Genomic DNA, 12858 nt, shown 5'->3' with positions numbered 1-12858 from the left:
CTCTCACACAGGTATCCAACTGGTTCGGCAACAAGCGCATCCGATACAAGAAAAATATCGGCAAGTTTCAGGAGGAGGCCAACCTGTACGCCGCCAAGACCGCCGTCAATGCAGCGCAAGCTGCAGCCGTGGCAGCGCAGAACAGCCAGGCGAACTCCCCGACCACACCTAACTCCGGTAGGCACCGCTTTTAGATACAAAGACAAAGTGTGCCCTTTTCCGCTGCCTTGTTCTCTCCCGCACTGTCGGAGCGACAGGCTGTGCTCCCAGCTCTGGGATCACAGTGTCTCCTGTCGTAAGACAGTTGATGCCGAGCAAACTCATGCATAAAAGAGCGTTCCTGACTTGTGAACCGAAAACATATGTATTTTTCGCTAAAATGGAATAAGAATCATCGAAGGATGTCATGGGAGTTGTTTTTCCATGTCTTTCTGTCAACTTCCTGTCATTTGGATCGTAAGGGTACGTAGGCGCTCTGAATAGTTGCTTTTCTGAATAATTAGTGGGGGAATCTTAATTAACAGTAGTGAATCAGAAATAATATCCAGATTAGGCCCTTGAATTATACTGATAACAGACATTCAAGTGGTTATATCACAATATAACACATTTCCTATTTTTCTACAGAAGTCCTTAATAAATCTTAGCAGCGATAAACATCACAATGTTTCATCAGAGCGTTTGAATTCGGTACTTTCCAATAGTAATGGACAAAGTATTGGGCCAGATCCATACAGAGCAGAGGTGAAAACACTATTTATATCAGCAGATTTGAGTTTCTTAAATGATGAAGATGTCTTCCCAATGATCTTTGCACTGTGACACACACTAGATGGAGCTTCATTGATCAGCCCTATGGTAAATATCTTGTTTTAAAAGGCCCTGAGCCTCAATAAAGCATGTTTAGTTGGCTTACTGGACTTGGTCGAGCTGCGTTGGGATGTGGCGAGCTTATGAAGTGGTCCCTTTTTCTTGCACCCAGGATTCCAGATGAAAGATGAAGAGTATCAGCTGGATTCTGCAGAGAGCAAAAACACTCTTTTAACCAACATGTTTACTGGTACTGCTCTTTTCATAAGCTTCTTATTGTCCTTTTGTCATCACACCATGTGTTACCCTCACGCCAACGTTAGATTGGAAGTAGGTGATGTGGAACGACTGGGAGCTTAAGTGCCACCCCCGCCCCCCCACCCCACCCCCCACGTGTCATGTGCTTCTCATTTCATTTATATCAACCGCATTTGTGAAAAGATCCTCTTTCCTTCCTTCACCCTTGCTTGCTTTCATGGGAGTCCTTCGGTGTATCCCTCCGCCTGGGTCGGATGTGTGTATGCAGATGTGTGTGTGTGTGTGTGTGTCATCCACATCCAGTCCCTCTGGGATCGTCACATTCTACAAATTTCGGCGAATCGCAGCGATCACGCTGAGTTTTATCAGTAAGAGCAGCGCATAATGCGGAGCCATACGTCAGTCAAGCCGCTTCCTTGTTTGCGGCTGTGACGAAGCCGCTGCGTGTGACGCGCTCATCCCACGTTGGGGGACAGTTGTGAGGCCTTCCGCCTGGAGACGGCGGTAAACAATGGTGGGCCAATGCAGGAATGCCCCAACCAAAGGCAGCAACAGTGGCGATATGTCACCCTGACACACAGCTGCTGTTTTAAAAGTGCCGTGACACAAATACATTTCTATAATGTGAAATTCTGGAGGGGCTGTTCTTCTCGTGTGTATGTGTGTGTATGTGCTCCTTTATAGCCTTCTAGTGTATTCAGCTGCTTACATCCTCCCTTTCCAGGTTCTTCAGGTTCTTATAACCTCCCAAACTCTGGGGACATGTTCTTGAGCATGCAGAGTCTGAATGGGGATTCTTACCAAGGGGCACAAGTCGGAGCCAATGTACAGTCACAGGTAGGACCACCAACCAGGGACGGTTCCTGATAACGCAGTGCAGAGGGCTGTCCGTGTCTTGCCTGTGTGCTGGACTCAAACATCCACAGTGCCGTCTCAAGCACCAAAAAGTCAGCTCCATCTGACCTTCAATTGAATGTTTTGCTGTGGGTGGAACGTTTTGCCTGCCAAAATACATCCGACCCCACTGCTTTCAGGCAAGGTTATTGGCTCAAATTCCAAACATTTCAACTTATGTGAATGCATTTGGCTTTGACTTGAACTCTTGGGTTGGTATTAGGGTTTTTTGTTTTTTTTGGGGGTATGTTGTTCTCCCCTTTTTTCCTGTATTCCAATATTGCTGTCTCATCTTGTTATTGTGTCTTGTTGTCCTCCATTTTATAAGTTGCGTAACGTAGTCACACAACACACACACACACCAAAAAAACCTCAGAAATCAAAGCTAATGCTCAGCAGCCATAGAATACCCACTACATTACCATCACTCCTGTTATCCCATAGAGCCTGTAGGTAAATGCACACCAGTCAGCATCTGTCGCTTCGCTAAGCATGTTTGCAGTCAGTGTCATTCCGTTCTCAGACACTCTGCTGACCAGCTTGTCCACCTTGTCTGTCCCATCAGGTGGATACCATGCGCCATGTTATCAGTCAGACGGCAGGATACAATGATGCTCTCGGGGGGAACGCCATGTACAGTCCCCACAGCTTGAATGTAAGTAGCCGAGACAGAGACGGAATGCCAAGCTGTCGCTCATTTACCGAGGAAACCCTTTAATTACTCACGAAATCCGACTTTTAAAATAATAATAATGAAAAAGTTACTGTTTTGAAACGCTTCACTGAGTCTTCCACATCCATATCACGGCGATAAGGTGTGAACACGTGACTGCCGGCAGCTTTTTCCCAGATATGAATTCCATCTCCTTTGATAAGGCGCCTTTTTGGAAAAGCGGTCGATTATCTGAAGCTGATGGAGTAAAGATTAATTTAATTGACGAGAAGATGAGAGAGCCTTTCTCTCTCTCAAAGTGACAGTTTTGGTGTTTTTGCTGGGTGATGTTGTGCCTACAGGAAAAATGCATTTTAAGAATTATATTTAATGTTATCTAAAGCTAAAGCTTTTAAAAAGCTTGGAATCCAGTAGAGTGAGATGTCATTTAAAGGCAGATTTATAAAATAAAAATCCCTGTGACTAAATTTAAGAGTTACGCAATATATGAGAATGCAGATAAGCCACTTAGTTGCACAAGTAAAACTTCAAATTTATTACGTTTTTGGATTGCATCTCTAATACATCCTGCATCAAAGTCTAGATAGACAGAATATTATATATGCATGAGAAAAGGATGAAATATTTATGATTTATTTATCACAAAAAAAAAAGATTTGTAAAGATTTTTTACACATGAAAGGAAACCAGAAAGGTCCTTTTCAGCTTTGAACAGTTTTTGCTGAAGCCGCATGGCTGTAAGCTCTTAAGACACGTCAACTCCAACCAGGATCAAGTGTTTTTCACTTTCTCACAAGGTTTCTCACTTCCGTGCAGGGTGTCAACCTGTGCCTACCGGCTCAGCCCGGCTTAGTGTGATCCTCACTCAACAACCGCGGTGCAGGAAAAGACCGAATCGGAACGAACGGCACAATCACCAAATATTGGTCATAAATGGCAGCATTGTTCTGACTCCACATCAGCGGCAGCAGCCGCAGCCATAAAAATGCATTATGGAGATATTAGCATAGCCTAACCTTTAGCTTTGTTTGTGATGACGTAGACGGATCCAGTAAAGGCTAGGTCACGCCTGGAGCAAAGCAGAGTCAGACTGGCTAAGACTGGCTCTCTCTGCGAGAGGCCCGGCCTTGTCACTTCCACTCAGCTCCCTCACCTCGCCCGGCACGAGCCCTCCCTCTTCCTGACTGACAGCAGAATATGTAGCGACAAGCTGTCGGCCGTAGCAGAAATCTGCTTAGACACTGATTTCAGGCAGCGCCGCCATTGGTCAGGACTCACTGCAAATTTGTGCTGTGCTAAAACGCAGCAGTAGGCTAACGTCAGAGCAGCGATGTCTTATCTTCATTTATCTGCTTTTATAGTTTGTTGTAATGTCACAGGTGTGTTCTGGACACACGCCGTGCTCGACTCCACCTCTTTCCCCCTTTAAAGTGACTGACCCTCTTCCTGTTTCTGTTCCAGGGTAATGGCGGATGGCAGGATGCAACGACTCCATCTTCAGTAATATTGCCAACAGAAGGGCCAGAAAGTGTGCACTCCGATACCTCGAACTGATCCGTTCTTAATGCATCATCAGCCACACCGCAGACATGGACGTTTTCCATTAGAAGACAAACATCACAACAGCATTAAAAAAAACACGTGGAGAAAACTTCCACGAGCTTTTCCTCTGACCCCGCCGCAGGCAGCATCGTTTCTGTCGTCACAAATCTTTATTAAACACGTGTTTGTTGTAGGGGTTAGCACACCCAAACATTAAACAGACCATCTGGATTTTAAGTACAGTATGACTTGGATATTGGTTTGAATGTGGATTTAATTGCTGCTTCCCACTTTGATAATTGGTCTCCGTTTCACACGTTAAGCTAAGTAAAACACCGGCGTTATCCACAGAGAGTTAGTTGCCATCAAGATTCCAATTTTGCCTTACAGCTGCAAACGTCGACGGAAACAACCTAAAAATCTGGAACATACAGGAATAATTGATTGCTTGACTTTAAATGACAACATTCCATCCTTCAGAATTTCTTTGTTCAGTGTGTACATACCGTATGTAAACTCTTCATTTTTTAAAAATTCCATATTTCTCATTAACGGATCCTGATGAATGGCCACAGTATTCATGAAAAGTCATTTATGATACAGCTTGATTATAGATCTGTCCGATCGCGGCTTTATTGCATCATTCAGATCCATACAAACCAATAACTCCCGACCTTCCTGTAGCTTAGAGTGCTCACTTACTACCTCTAAACAAAACCAACACCATCGTGTCATCGTTTCCTCCTCATTTCATGTTTTAATGTAGTTTACTTTGATGACATCTTTAAACATTGTAAACTTTTCATTCTCTATGTAATCTAATGTATATTCTAATCTTTTATAAAATGACGTTGCTGTACTGCAACTAAAATGATTAAAAACACCAGAACAATATTAATACCATGAGTAAAGGAGGGTGGGGGGGTGTGGGGTTGTTTGCTTTTGGATTTTATGCGGTGGGGGTGGGGGGGCGATGACCATTGTTGATAAATTAACCTAACAGTAAAACTGTTGTAAATACTGGGGGGAAAAAAGAAAAGAAAGAAAAAAAAGCATTTTGAATGTTGCTCATCTTGTTACTAAATCATGAATAAAAGGAAAAAAATCAAAAAAATCACCATGGAAACTGTAATGCATAGAGGTTTCAGTATTCTGAACTGTACATCTTCGGCTCTGTTCAACAGGGTTCAAAAGCGTCTTTCTCTTTTTTCTATTGTATGTGATTCTGAATCTGAGAAGTCATAACAAATGATTTGTGGCAGTGATTCTAACGTATTAAAGATGTTTAGTGTTACTTTCTAACCAGACTACACCCTGGACTGAGAAGTCTTCCTAGTGGTAGTTGTGTAATTTCAAACATGAATAAACCTTTTGCTTTCATGACGCCGGCGTGTGCGCTTCTTTCATCCTGCAGAAGCTCCACAGACCTGCTGGTGTGCAGGTCAAGACCACTAAACTACTGATGACCATATTATGGAACACTCAAAGACGGGGGGGCAGTTTCTGTCAAGTCCAATTAGAACAGTGGCCCCCAAACTATGGCCTGTGGGCCGGATACGGCCCGCCTCCACATTTGGTCCGGCCCCCTGAACAATACCAGAAAGCATTTTGGGTTTTTTTCATATATGTGTATTTGTATTTGATAATATAGTTGGACTTTAGAGACTGCTCATATAAGTCATTTAAGTAAGAGATTCTACTCTGACAACTAAGCTGAACTTGGACCTGTTAAGATTGTGCACGGCACAACAGAAACTTTATGTTCCATTGACTTTTTTTATGTAAAGAAACCAGAGAGGGTTATTTGGTTATTATTTATTTCATAAATAGTGTTATTTATTTCCTGGCTTTTTTTGTGAAGAATCCAGAAAGGGTTATTGGATTGTGCTTTCTTGAAAACAATAAATTTTTACATTTAGGCACCCCTGCAATCCTCACACTTTTTCTGTTACAAACTGAGCCCTGAGAGAAGAGAAAAGTTATGTGGCCCTCACAGGAAAAAGTTTGGGGACCCCTGAATTAGAAGAAAGAATTTCCCTCCGTTGCTCCTCAGGGGGTCGAGGAAGAGCGAAGGTGGTTTCAAGCTGAGGGCAGCTCCCTTCTCAAAACGGACTTGGGGAGCCTCAGCACGACCACTTCTCCAGTCCACATTCGCCTCAGATGTTTGGACGCCCTCCTCCTCCAGACTGGATCACATCATACCTGGACTCTAAGTTCAGGTCTGGTTGATAGACTCATCTCCAGAACCACAACGGAGGCAGACGGCCAGACAGCTTTATGAGTTTCTGCTCATACTCCAGATATTTTGCCCCCCCCCCACTGCGTAGCAAGGCACTTGAGAGCATCGTATTACACAATCGTGTGTTAACTGTCACTCGGACGACGTTAGAACTGAGCCATACGTTTAAAATGTGGCTCTTCAAGGTCGTCGCTCCCGTTTCTGGTGCTTGGAGGAGCAGACATAAACCTGCTCTGCAGCTCCTGTGGGTCGACATGGTTAGTGCAATTAACTGAAATGTCAGCCACTTCTAATTCAGGCTATTCTGTCTGTCTGTTGTGGAAAGGCTGCCTTAATGGATCATTGGCTAGCAATTCCACATGGAGATTGACGTCCATTTATCCCCATTTTCCTGGCAGCTTCTTCATTCCTGCCTTACTCCTGCGCTCTGGTCCAGGGTTGCTGTGTCTCAAACACCATGGCAACCTTGTGCATGGCAAGAAACAGACATTGTGCTGAGAAAAGAGATGGAACCAAGATGGAGGACAGTTAAGATGCTTCGCAGGAGACCAGATGTGTATAAAACTTCATTTACCATTTTTGTATTTGCTATAAATATTAATAATGACAGAATTCTGCTTGCAACATTGAATTTCCTCCTCCAAGTGTTCCTTCCTGATAAAAGGCTCCACACATCTTCCCCTCTCCTCGGAGGTTGAGGTCCAGCCCTGACGGCTCTCCTCCACTATTTTAATTCAGATCTATTTGCTCATTCTACCTTTACAAACAGAAACGTTTTCAAACTCCGCTGCTGCCTTTGAAACTCCGCACTCAGCAAAATTGTCATCACAGCCTTTCAATTAGAGAAGTTACACTTTCTGAGCTTATGCTTATTAAAGATTCCTCCAAGGTTCATTAAAGGAGACATTTTCGAAGTAAAATTCACCATGAACCTCATGCATCATTAAATATGCAAATCTGGCTATATTAGCAATATGAGCATATCTAGTGCCAATTAAATTAGAGAATGACATCGTTTATATTATTAGGGGATAGAGGATGTATTAGCTTAAATATAAGATGCATCTTTAATGTAAAGCTTCCGTGTCATTGTTCACAGCCCCTTGATATTCTAATACAGACATGGTGTCTCGGATGGAATATAAAAATTATGCAAATTCATTAGTGAGGATCTTTTTTTTAAGGTTTTGAAAGCGACATAACACATTAAAACCTCATTGAGTGAGACAGAAACCACACCTGGATTATTTCTCTTAGTTCATCTCCCCACGTCCCTCAATGTTTGGTTAACTGCCAGTTATTGCCTGACTCACTACCCCCCCCCAACTAATCACAGTTGGGGGGTCGGTGCCAGCTTACACCAAGATTCACATGTTAGAACGCTGTTGCTCAGCAATCTGAAGGAGGACATGTTGAAATACAGCATTCTAGGAACAAAGCTCACAGTCCCATTTTGAATGTGGTGTCCAAGTTTTTCCAAATGTGTGTACCGGCACTTATTTATTTGCATGTTATAGTATCCTTGATCAGATCCCTTCACAGTCAGGGCCTTGAGAATCAGCTTTACAGGAGCCGCCGTGTCCTGTTCACATTGAGATCATGCTTCATGAGACATGATTGGAAGAGGATTACAGAGGCTTGATTTACTGGGCATAATGGACCTTCTCCTCACCAGCACTGTCTCCTATTAAGAGATGAGTCCTGAGTGGCCTTTGAGCTCAAAACAGTGGAGTTAATTAACATTTGATCCTTCCTCCTTCTTAAGTTCATTTTCTGTTTGAGTTCATTTGCCCATTTCTGGCATTGGAGATTGCTTAATGGTCATCTGCTGCCTCATCCTTGTACCTGTGGTAGCTTATCATACTGCTGTCGTGTCAGGTTCCGTGACAGGAGTGATAATAAAAGCCTAATACTTTCTTATCCATCTGCGCTTCTGCTCACATGTACAGTGTGTGCAGGACTAAACCAAAGTTGAGTATTTATGGAACCTTTATATGATGCCCGTCTTCATATAAACGCGTATGTAGCCAGTCTGGACTTTACTGTCAGCTATTTTTATATTAAAGTCCATGCTTAACTAGAGTGGGTGAAGAATTTACACGTTTAGTTGCTTGTGACAGTAGTTTTATGCCAGAAAGAGTGAATGTGAGACAGGTATTCCATACAGTGGAGAAGGGAATGGTGTTCCCACAGACCTCCTGTTGTGCTTCAGTTACAAGATCTGACAACTTGCGACGCTTAAAGTGCAAAACACAGTTTATTCTGGGTCGTAACCAGTTCACAGAGGAAGCGTCACCAGGCCTGATTCTCCAGTAGCTCATAAAGGAGTGAACTCATCATTGTTTCTTTAGCACTTGGTTTTATTTTTCTATAAAACTTCAGATATGACCATACTTTTAAATGTACCAGTGATACTTTATCATTCTTTCGCGATGGCAGTAAGTTTATGGAGGGTCCATATGGGTCTAATTTTCCTCAACACTCAATCCAACACTGACTGAGAGCCAAGAACAAAGTTCATTTTAACTGCCGCTAAAAAGAGGCAGAAACCATCCCGTCAGGTGGAGTAAATGCAGATGATTCAGGCTGCCGTTGCAGTTCTTGTACAATAAAGACATTGTGTTGGAAAGGGTTTTTTAGCTAACGTGAATACGGCTAGTTAGTACCGCCACTAATATAGTCTGAATGTTTGCAAAGTGTGGCGGTAACAGTATTAAATAATAGATATGAATTGGGTAAAATATGCTGTCCTCGTACTGCTGCATGCATGCCTGCTAATCTTCCGATGTTGTCATTTATGCTAAAAGGAAGCTCTGATAAGTTGACATAAAGCAGTTCTGTTATTTAACACTGCATGAGCGCATGAAAATAAACCCTATTTTTCCATTTTTAACAAATAAAGGCATTAAAAGAGTGAGAACGTTTTTGTGCTCTGTGTTTTTACGATCATCTATGCTAAGTTAAGCTCATTTAGCATACCGGTAGTCTAGCCCTCTCTGAGTCAGTGCTGGTGCTCATCACATGGTGTGAAGATGCACTGAAAATGAATTAAATGCATTTCAGAGCAGAAAAAAAAAGAATTAAAATATCTTCAAATGTGCAATCCAGCCAGCATCTGCTTTGATTCCAGTAATTATCTGGAAAAGCAACTGATCTTTGTATCACTGTTGCAGTGTTGCTATAGGCTAGGTTGTGTAATGGGAAGTCATTAACTTTTTGGTTTAATGCAGTTTGTTCTCGGTCCCTCGCTGCTACATTTATATTTCATATTTTATGTTTCACACTGTATTAACAGCTGCAGCTTGTTTTTTGCCATCTGCAGACAATTACTTTCGTTCACTTGGCTTTGTAATGATAGCATGTTTCCTTCTTGCGAATCTCTCAACAGACGACGTGCTGCAAATTCTTGACAGGTGCTGAGGCATTTGCTCAGGAGACACGGTGCGGGGGATTATTACTGCATTATTTAGCTCTCCTCAAATAAACAAACACATTCCCTTCCTGGCATAGTGCTGAGAGCCTCGGTGCCCCCTTTCACTACCAACAAGACCCACTTAGTGTCGAGCGTTTTCCCTCCCATACCCTCTCATTTGCTGAGTATCTTCCTTTTATGACCTTTTTACATTCACCTTGCCTTGTTTCACCTACTTGCTATCACCGCAGTAGCTCAGGTTCCGCTCCACAGTCTAGTTCCAGTATAATAACTTGACACTTCACATTGCATTAGTCTTAGTCCCGACAACAAGGTTATGTGACCTATAGTGTCAGGGAGCATACACCATACTTGCCTGGAGTAGCTATTTATCAAGACAGCTTTGGGCCACCTATGATTCAGAGCAGAACAAATACACATGTGTCATCGAGGACGGCCAGAGGTTTAACCAAGCAAACATCAGCGCCGTCTTTTCCCTCCACAAGCTCTAATTACATTTCAAGTAAGTCTGTTTAAAACCTTCATTTTCAAAATTAAAACCAGTTAGGACGACGTGTGGTAATGGTACATTTGTGTTTGAATTCCCTTCATTTAATCACGTTCAAAACTCACAGGCTTCACTTTCCAAATTTAAGTTCATTTAAGTTCAGAAGATGACCTTTGACCTGTTGGTACTCATTTCGGGCAAAAAGTAGAATTTGGATGTAAAATATGTCTGAAATAGGTCAGCCCAGTGTCGCCGCACTCTTCTAAACCATTTTTTACTGAGACATCAGAGTGTCGTCAGAGGTCAAAGCCTTTCTGTTCAAGACCCAGTTGTGAACTTTGCTCCGTGGGCTGGTAACGCACGTAAAAATAAATAAAACGTAATCAAGCAGAGCAAAGAAGCAGGCCTGGTGCAAACCCTGAGGAGTTCACTGTGAGACCATGATCTCACTCCTGCAGAACTGCCCACCAGCATGATGTCATCAGTTATTCTGGTGAGTGCACCCATGATGAGCGCAAACATCGTGACAAAGAAATTAACATGATTTTTCATTTGCAACGCTGCTCGTGCTCTCGTGGACTGTTGTCGCTTGAATCCGGTGATGTGCAGAGAGCGCTCTGAACCTACACAACGTGGAAAAATCAATGGAGCCGTGAGAGGAGCTCCTGGTGGTAACACAAAACCTGCTGAATCTGTGTTGCAGGCTGCATGTTTGGGCAGAGCGGGTGACCGTGGAGACAGTGATTCTGACCAATCAGTGGCCAGCACACCTGGCCAGAAGCCATTTACGCGTGGAGCCTTGTTTCAAACAATTGATAATGTGATTTAATTATTTATTATTCAAGAGATATGCAAATAGGGTGGATGCGAGCAGATGAGAAGCGTTCGCCTCAAAGGCCCATTTTGGTTTTTAAAACAGATTTTGATTGGAGTTGTGTCCCGAAAGATGGCTGACCCAGTGTCATGCATCGTTTCTGTAACGTATATCATACTTGGGTGTTAGCGCTTCCCTACGCGCTGACTCTGACAACACAACATCAGATAAGGGTCATCAAGCAAGCTCATAATGGAAGTTCATTAACAGCTCCAGACAGTAACTGCATGCTGCGAGCAGCAGAATAAACGGACTCACTGACACTGGCCAAAGCAGCCACGGATAATTGTGAGCTCAGTGGTAAATCAGGTATTGGCATTCAAACAACATTGTGCACATTTGCATTCTTAACGTCTCTTGAGGCTTTTAACATGTCTCTGCATTAAGCTGCAGAGTCTTTAAAGCAGGGTGTGTGTGTGTGTGTGTGTATGCGTGTGTGTGTGTGTGGGTGGGGGTGCTCTGTAAAGATCTGCACCACTGTGCTGCATATTTTCTTCACTGCACAAATAAAGCCCTATTTGTCTTCCATACAATCACAGACTTAATGTGTTTCTCTCTCTCCCTCTCTTTCTGTGTCTCTCGCTCACTCAGAGTCTCTGGGGCCCGGGTGGCCCTTGTCTACTTCCTGGTGTCTGGGAGCTGAGGGTCTAGGAGGCACCAGGATCATTTTCCCTCTGTAGCTGTTGTCACTAGTGTGAACCCAGCTAATTCATCTTGCTAATGGCAGGTGGGTCAGCTGAGTGTTATAATCCTGGATTGTTTTCTTTGCTTCTATTTAGTGGTTCTATATATATTTTGTATGTAAAGAAGCATGTTGGGCATCAACAGTTTAACAAAATACAGAATAATATTGTTATAGAATAGAATAGAAAATTAAAGATCAAGTCAGAAACTTGCATATAAGGTCACTCATACATGAACAGCCTCTGGATTTATATAAAAATATAGTTTATGTTTTATATTCTATACAAATGTCTATTTGTCATATAGTGAAAAATGAGACAGACCTCAGTACATCATTAAATACTCTATGTTATATAACAGTGAGCAATATTAGGTTTGTGAAATAATACATGTCAATGTAACATTGCAAATTGTATGCTTACACACACACACACACACACACACACACACACACACACACAAGCATAAGTTGTACTGCTAACAATTCTATATCCATAGGCCAGTTTTAACAGTGTACTTAGTGCACATGTTGATGCTTTCTTTTATTGTTCTTGATATTTAATCAAATTTAGACTTATGTTTCATACATTGTGTAGCTCTTGAGAAGCCCGTTTTAAAATCCCTTTATTCACTGGAACCAGCAGGTAGTTATGGGTAGAAGTTTTTTCCCTCGGAACAAATGTGCTGAACTCCCTACCTTTTTTAGAGTTAACATAATATGCTCCTTTTCAGAGTTGCTAGAATGAAGTCAGCAGTCAGTTGAAGCCACTGGGGCATGAATCTCCAGAGAGCGGTGGACACGGAATGAGATCGGGGTGATTCCAGTCAGGAGGAAGGTCATCACCACACAAATGAAAAACATGAGAAGTGGTTCAAGGTCTAATCAAGTCCTCTGCCTGCGCTCACTGGGAGCAATTAAGTTCCTCCCTCTCCCTCAACATAGGTAACCAGATCCTCCTATTGA

General features: G+C 42.7%; 1 protein-coding gene across 9 annotated transcripts in view; it reads left to right on the top strand.

The window, feature by feature from the left end:
* Nucleotides 1–5560, top strand: part of pbx3b (pre-B-cell leukemia homeobox 3b) — a 52536-nt gene extending 46976 nt beyond the window's left edge. For 4 of the 9 annotated variants that reach the window (XM_057033350.1, XM_057033348.1, XM_057033351.1 and 1 more), the window contains 5 exons: nucleotides 12–177; nucleotides 983–1060; nucleotides 1793–1905; nucleotides 2528–2617; nucleotides 4097–5560. In XM_057033350.1, coding sequence (XP_056889330.1) covers nucleotides 12–177; nucleotides 983–1060; nucleotides 1793–1905; nucleotides 2528–2617; nucleotides 4097–4189 — 540 coding nt within the window. In that variant the 3' untranslated portion in view covers nucleotides 4190–5560. The remainder of the gene's footprint in view (nucleotides 1–11; nucleotides 178–982; nucleotides 1061–1792; nucleotides 1906–2527; nucleotides 2618–4096) is intronic. The other 5 variants (XM_057033352.1, XM_057033353.1, XM_057033354.1 and 2 more) reach the window with 2 other exon arrangements.
* The last annotated feature ends 7298 nt before the right edge of the window (nucleotides 5561–12858 follow it).

The sequence above is a fragment of the Takifugu flavidus genome, chromosome 5, assembly GCF_003711565.1.
Source record: "Takifugu flavidus isolate HTHZ2018 chromosome 5, ASM371156v2, whole genome shotgun sequence".
NCBI lineage: Eukaryota > Metazoa > Chordata > Actinopteri > Tetraodontiformes > Tetraodontidae > Takifugu > Takifugu flavidus.
This window is presented reverse-complemented; position numbering and strand designations above follow the sequence as displayed.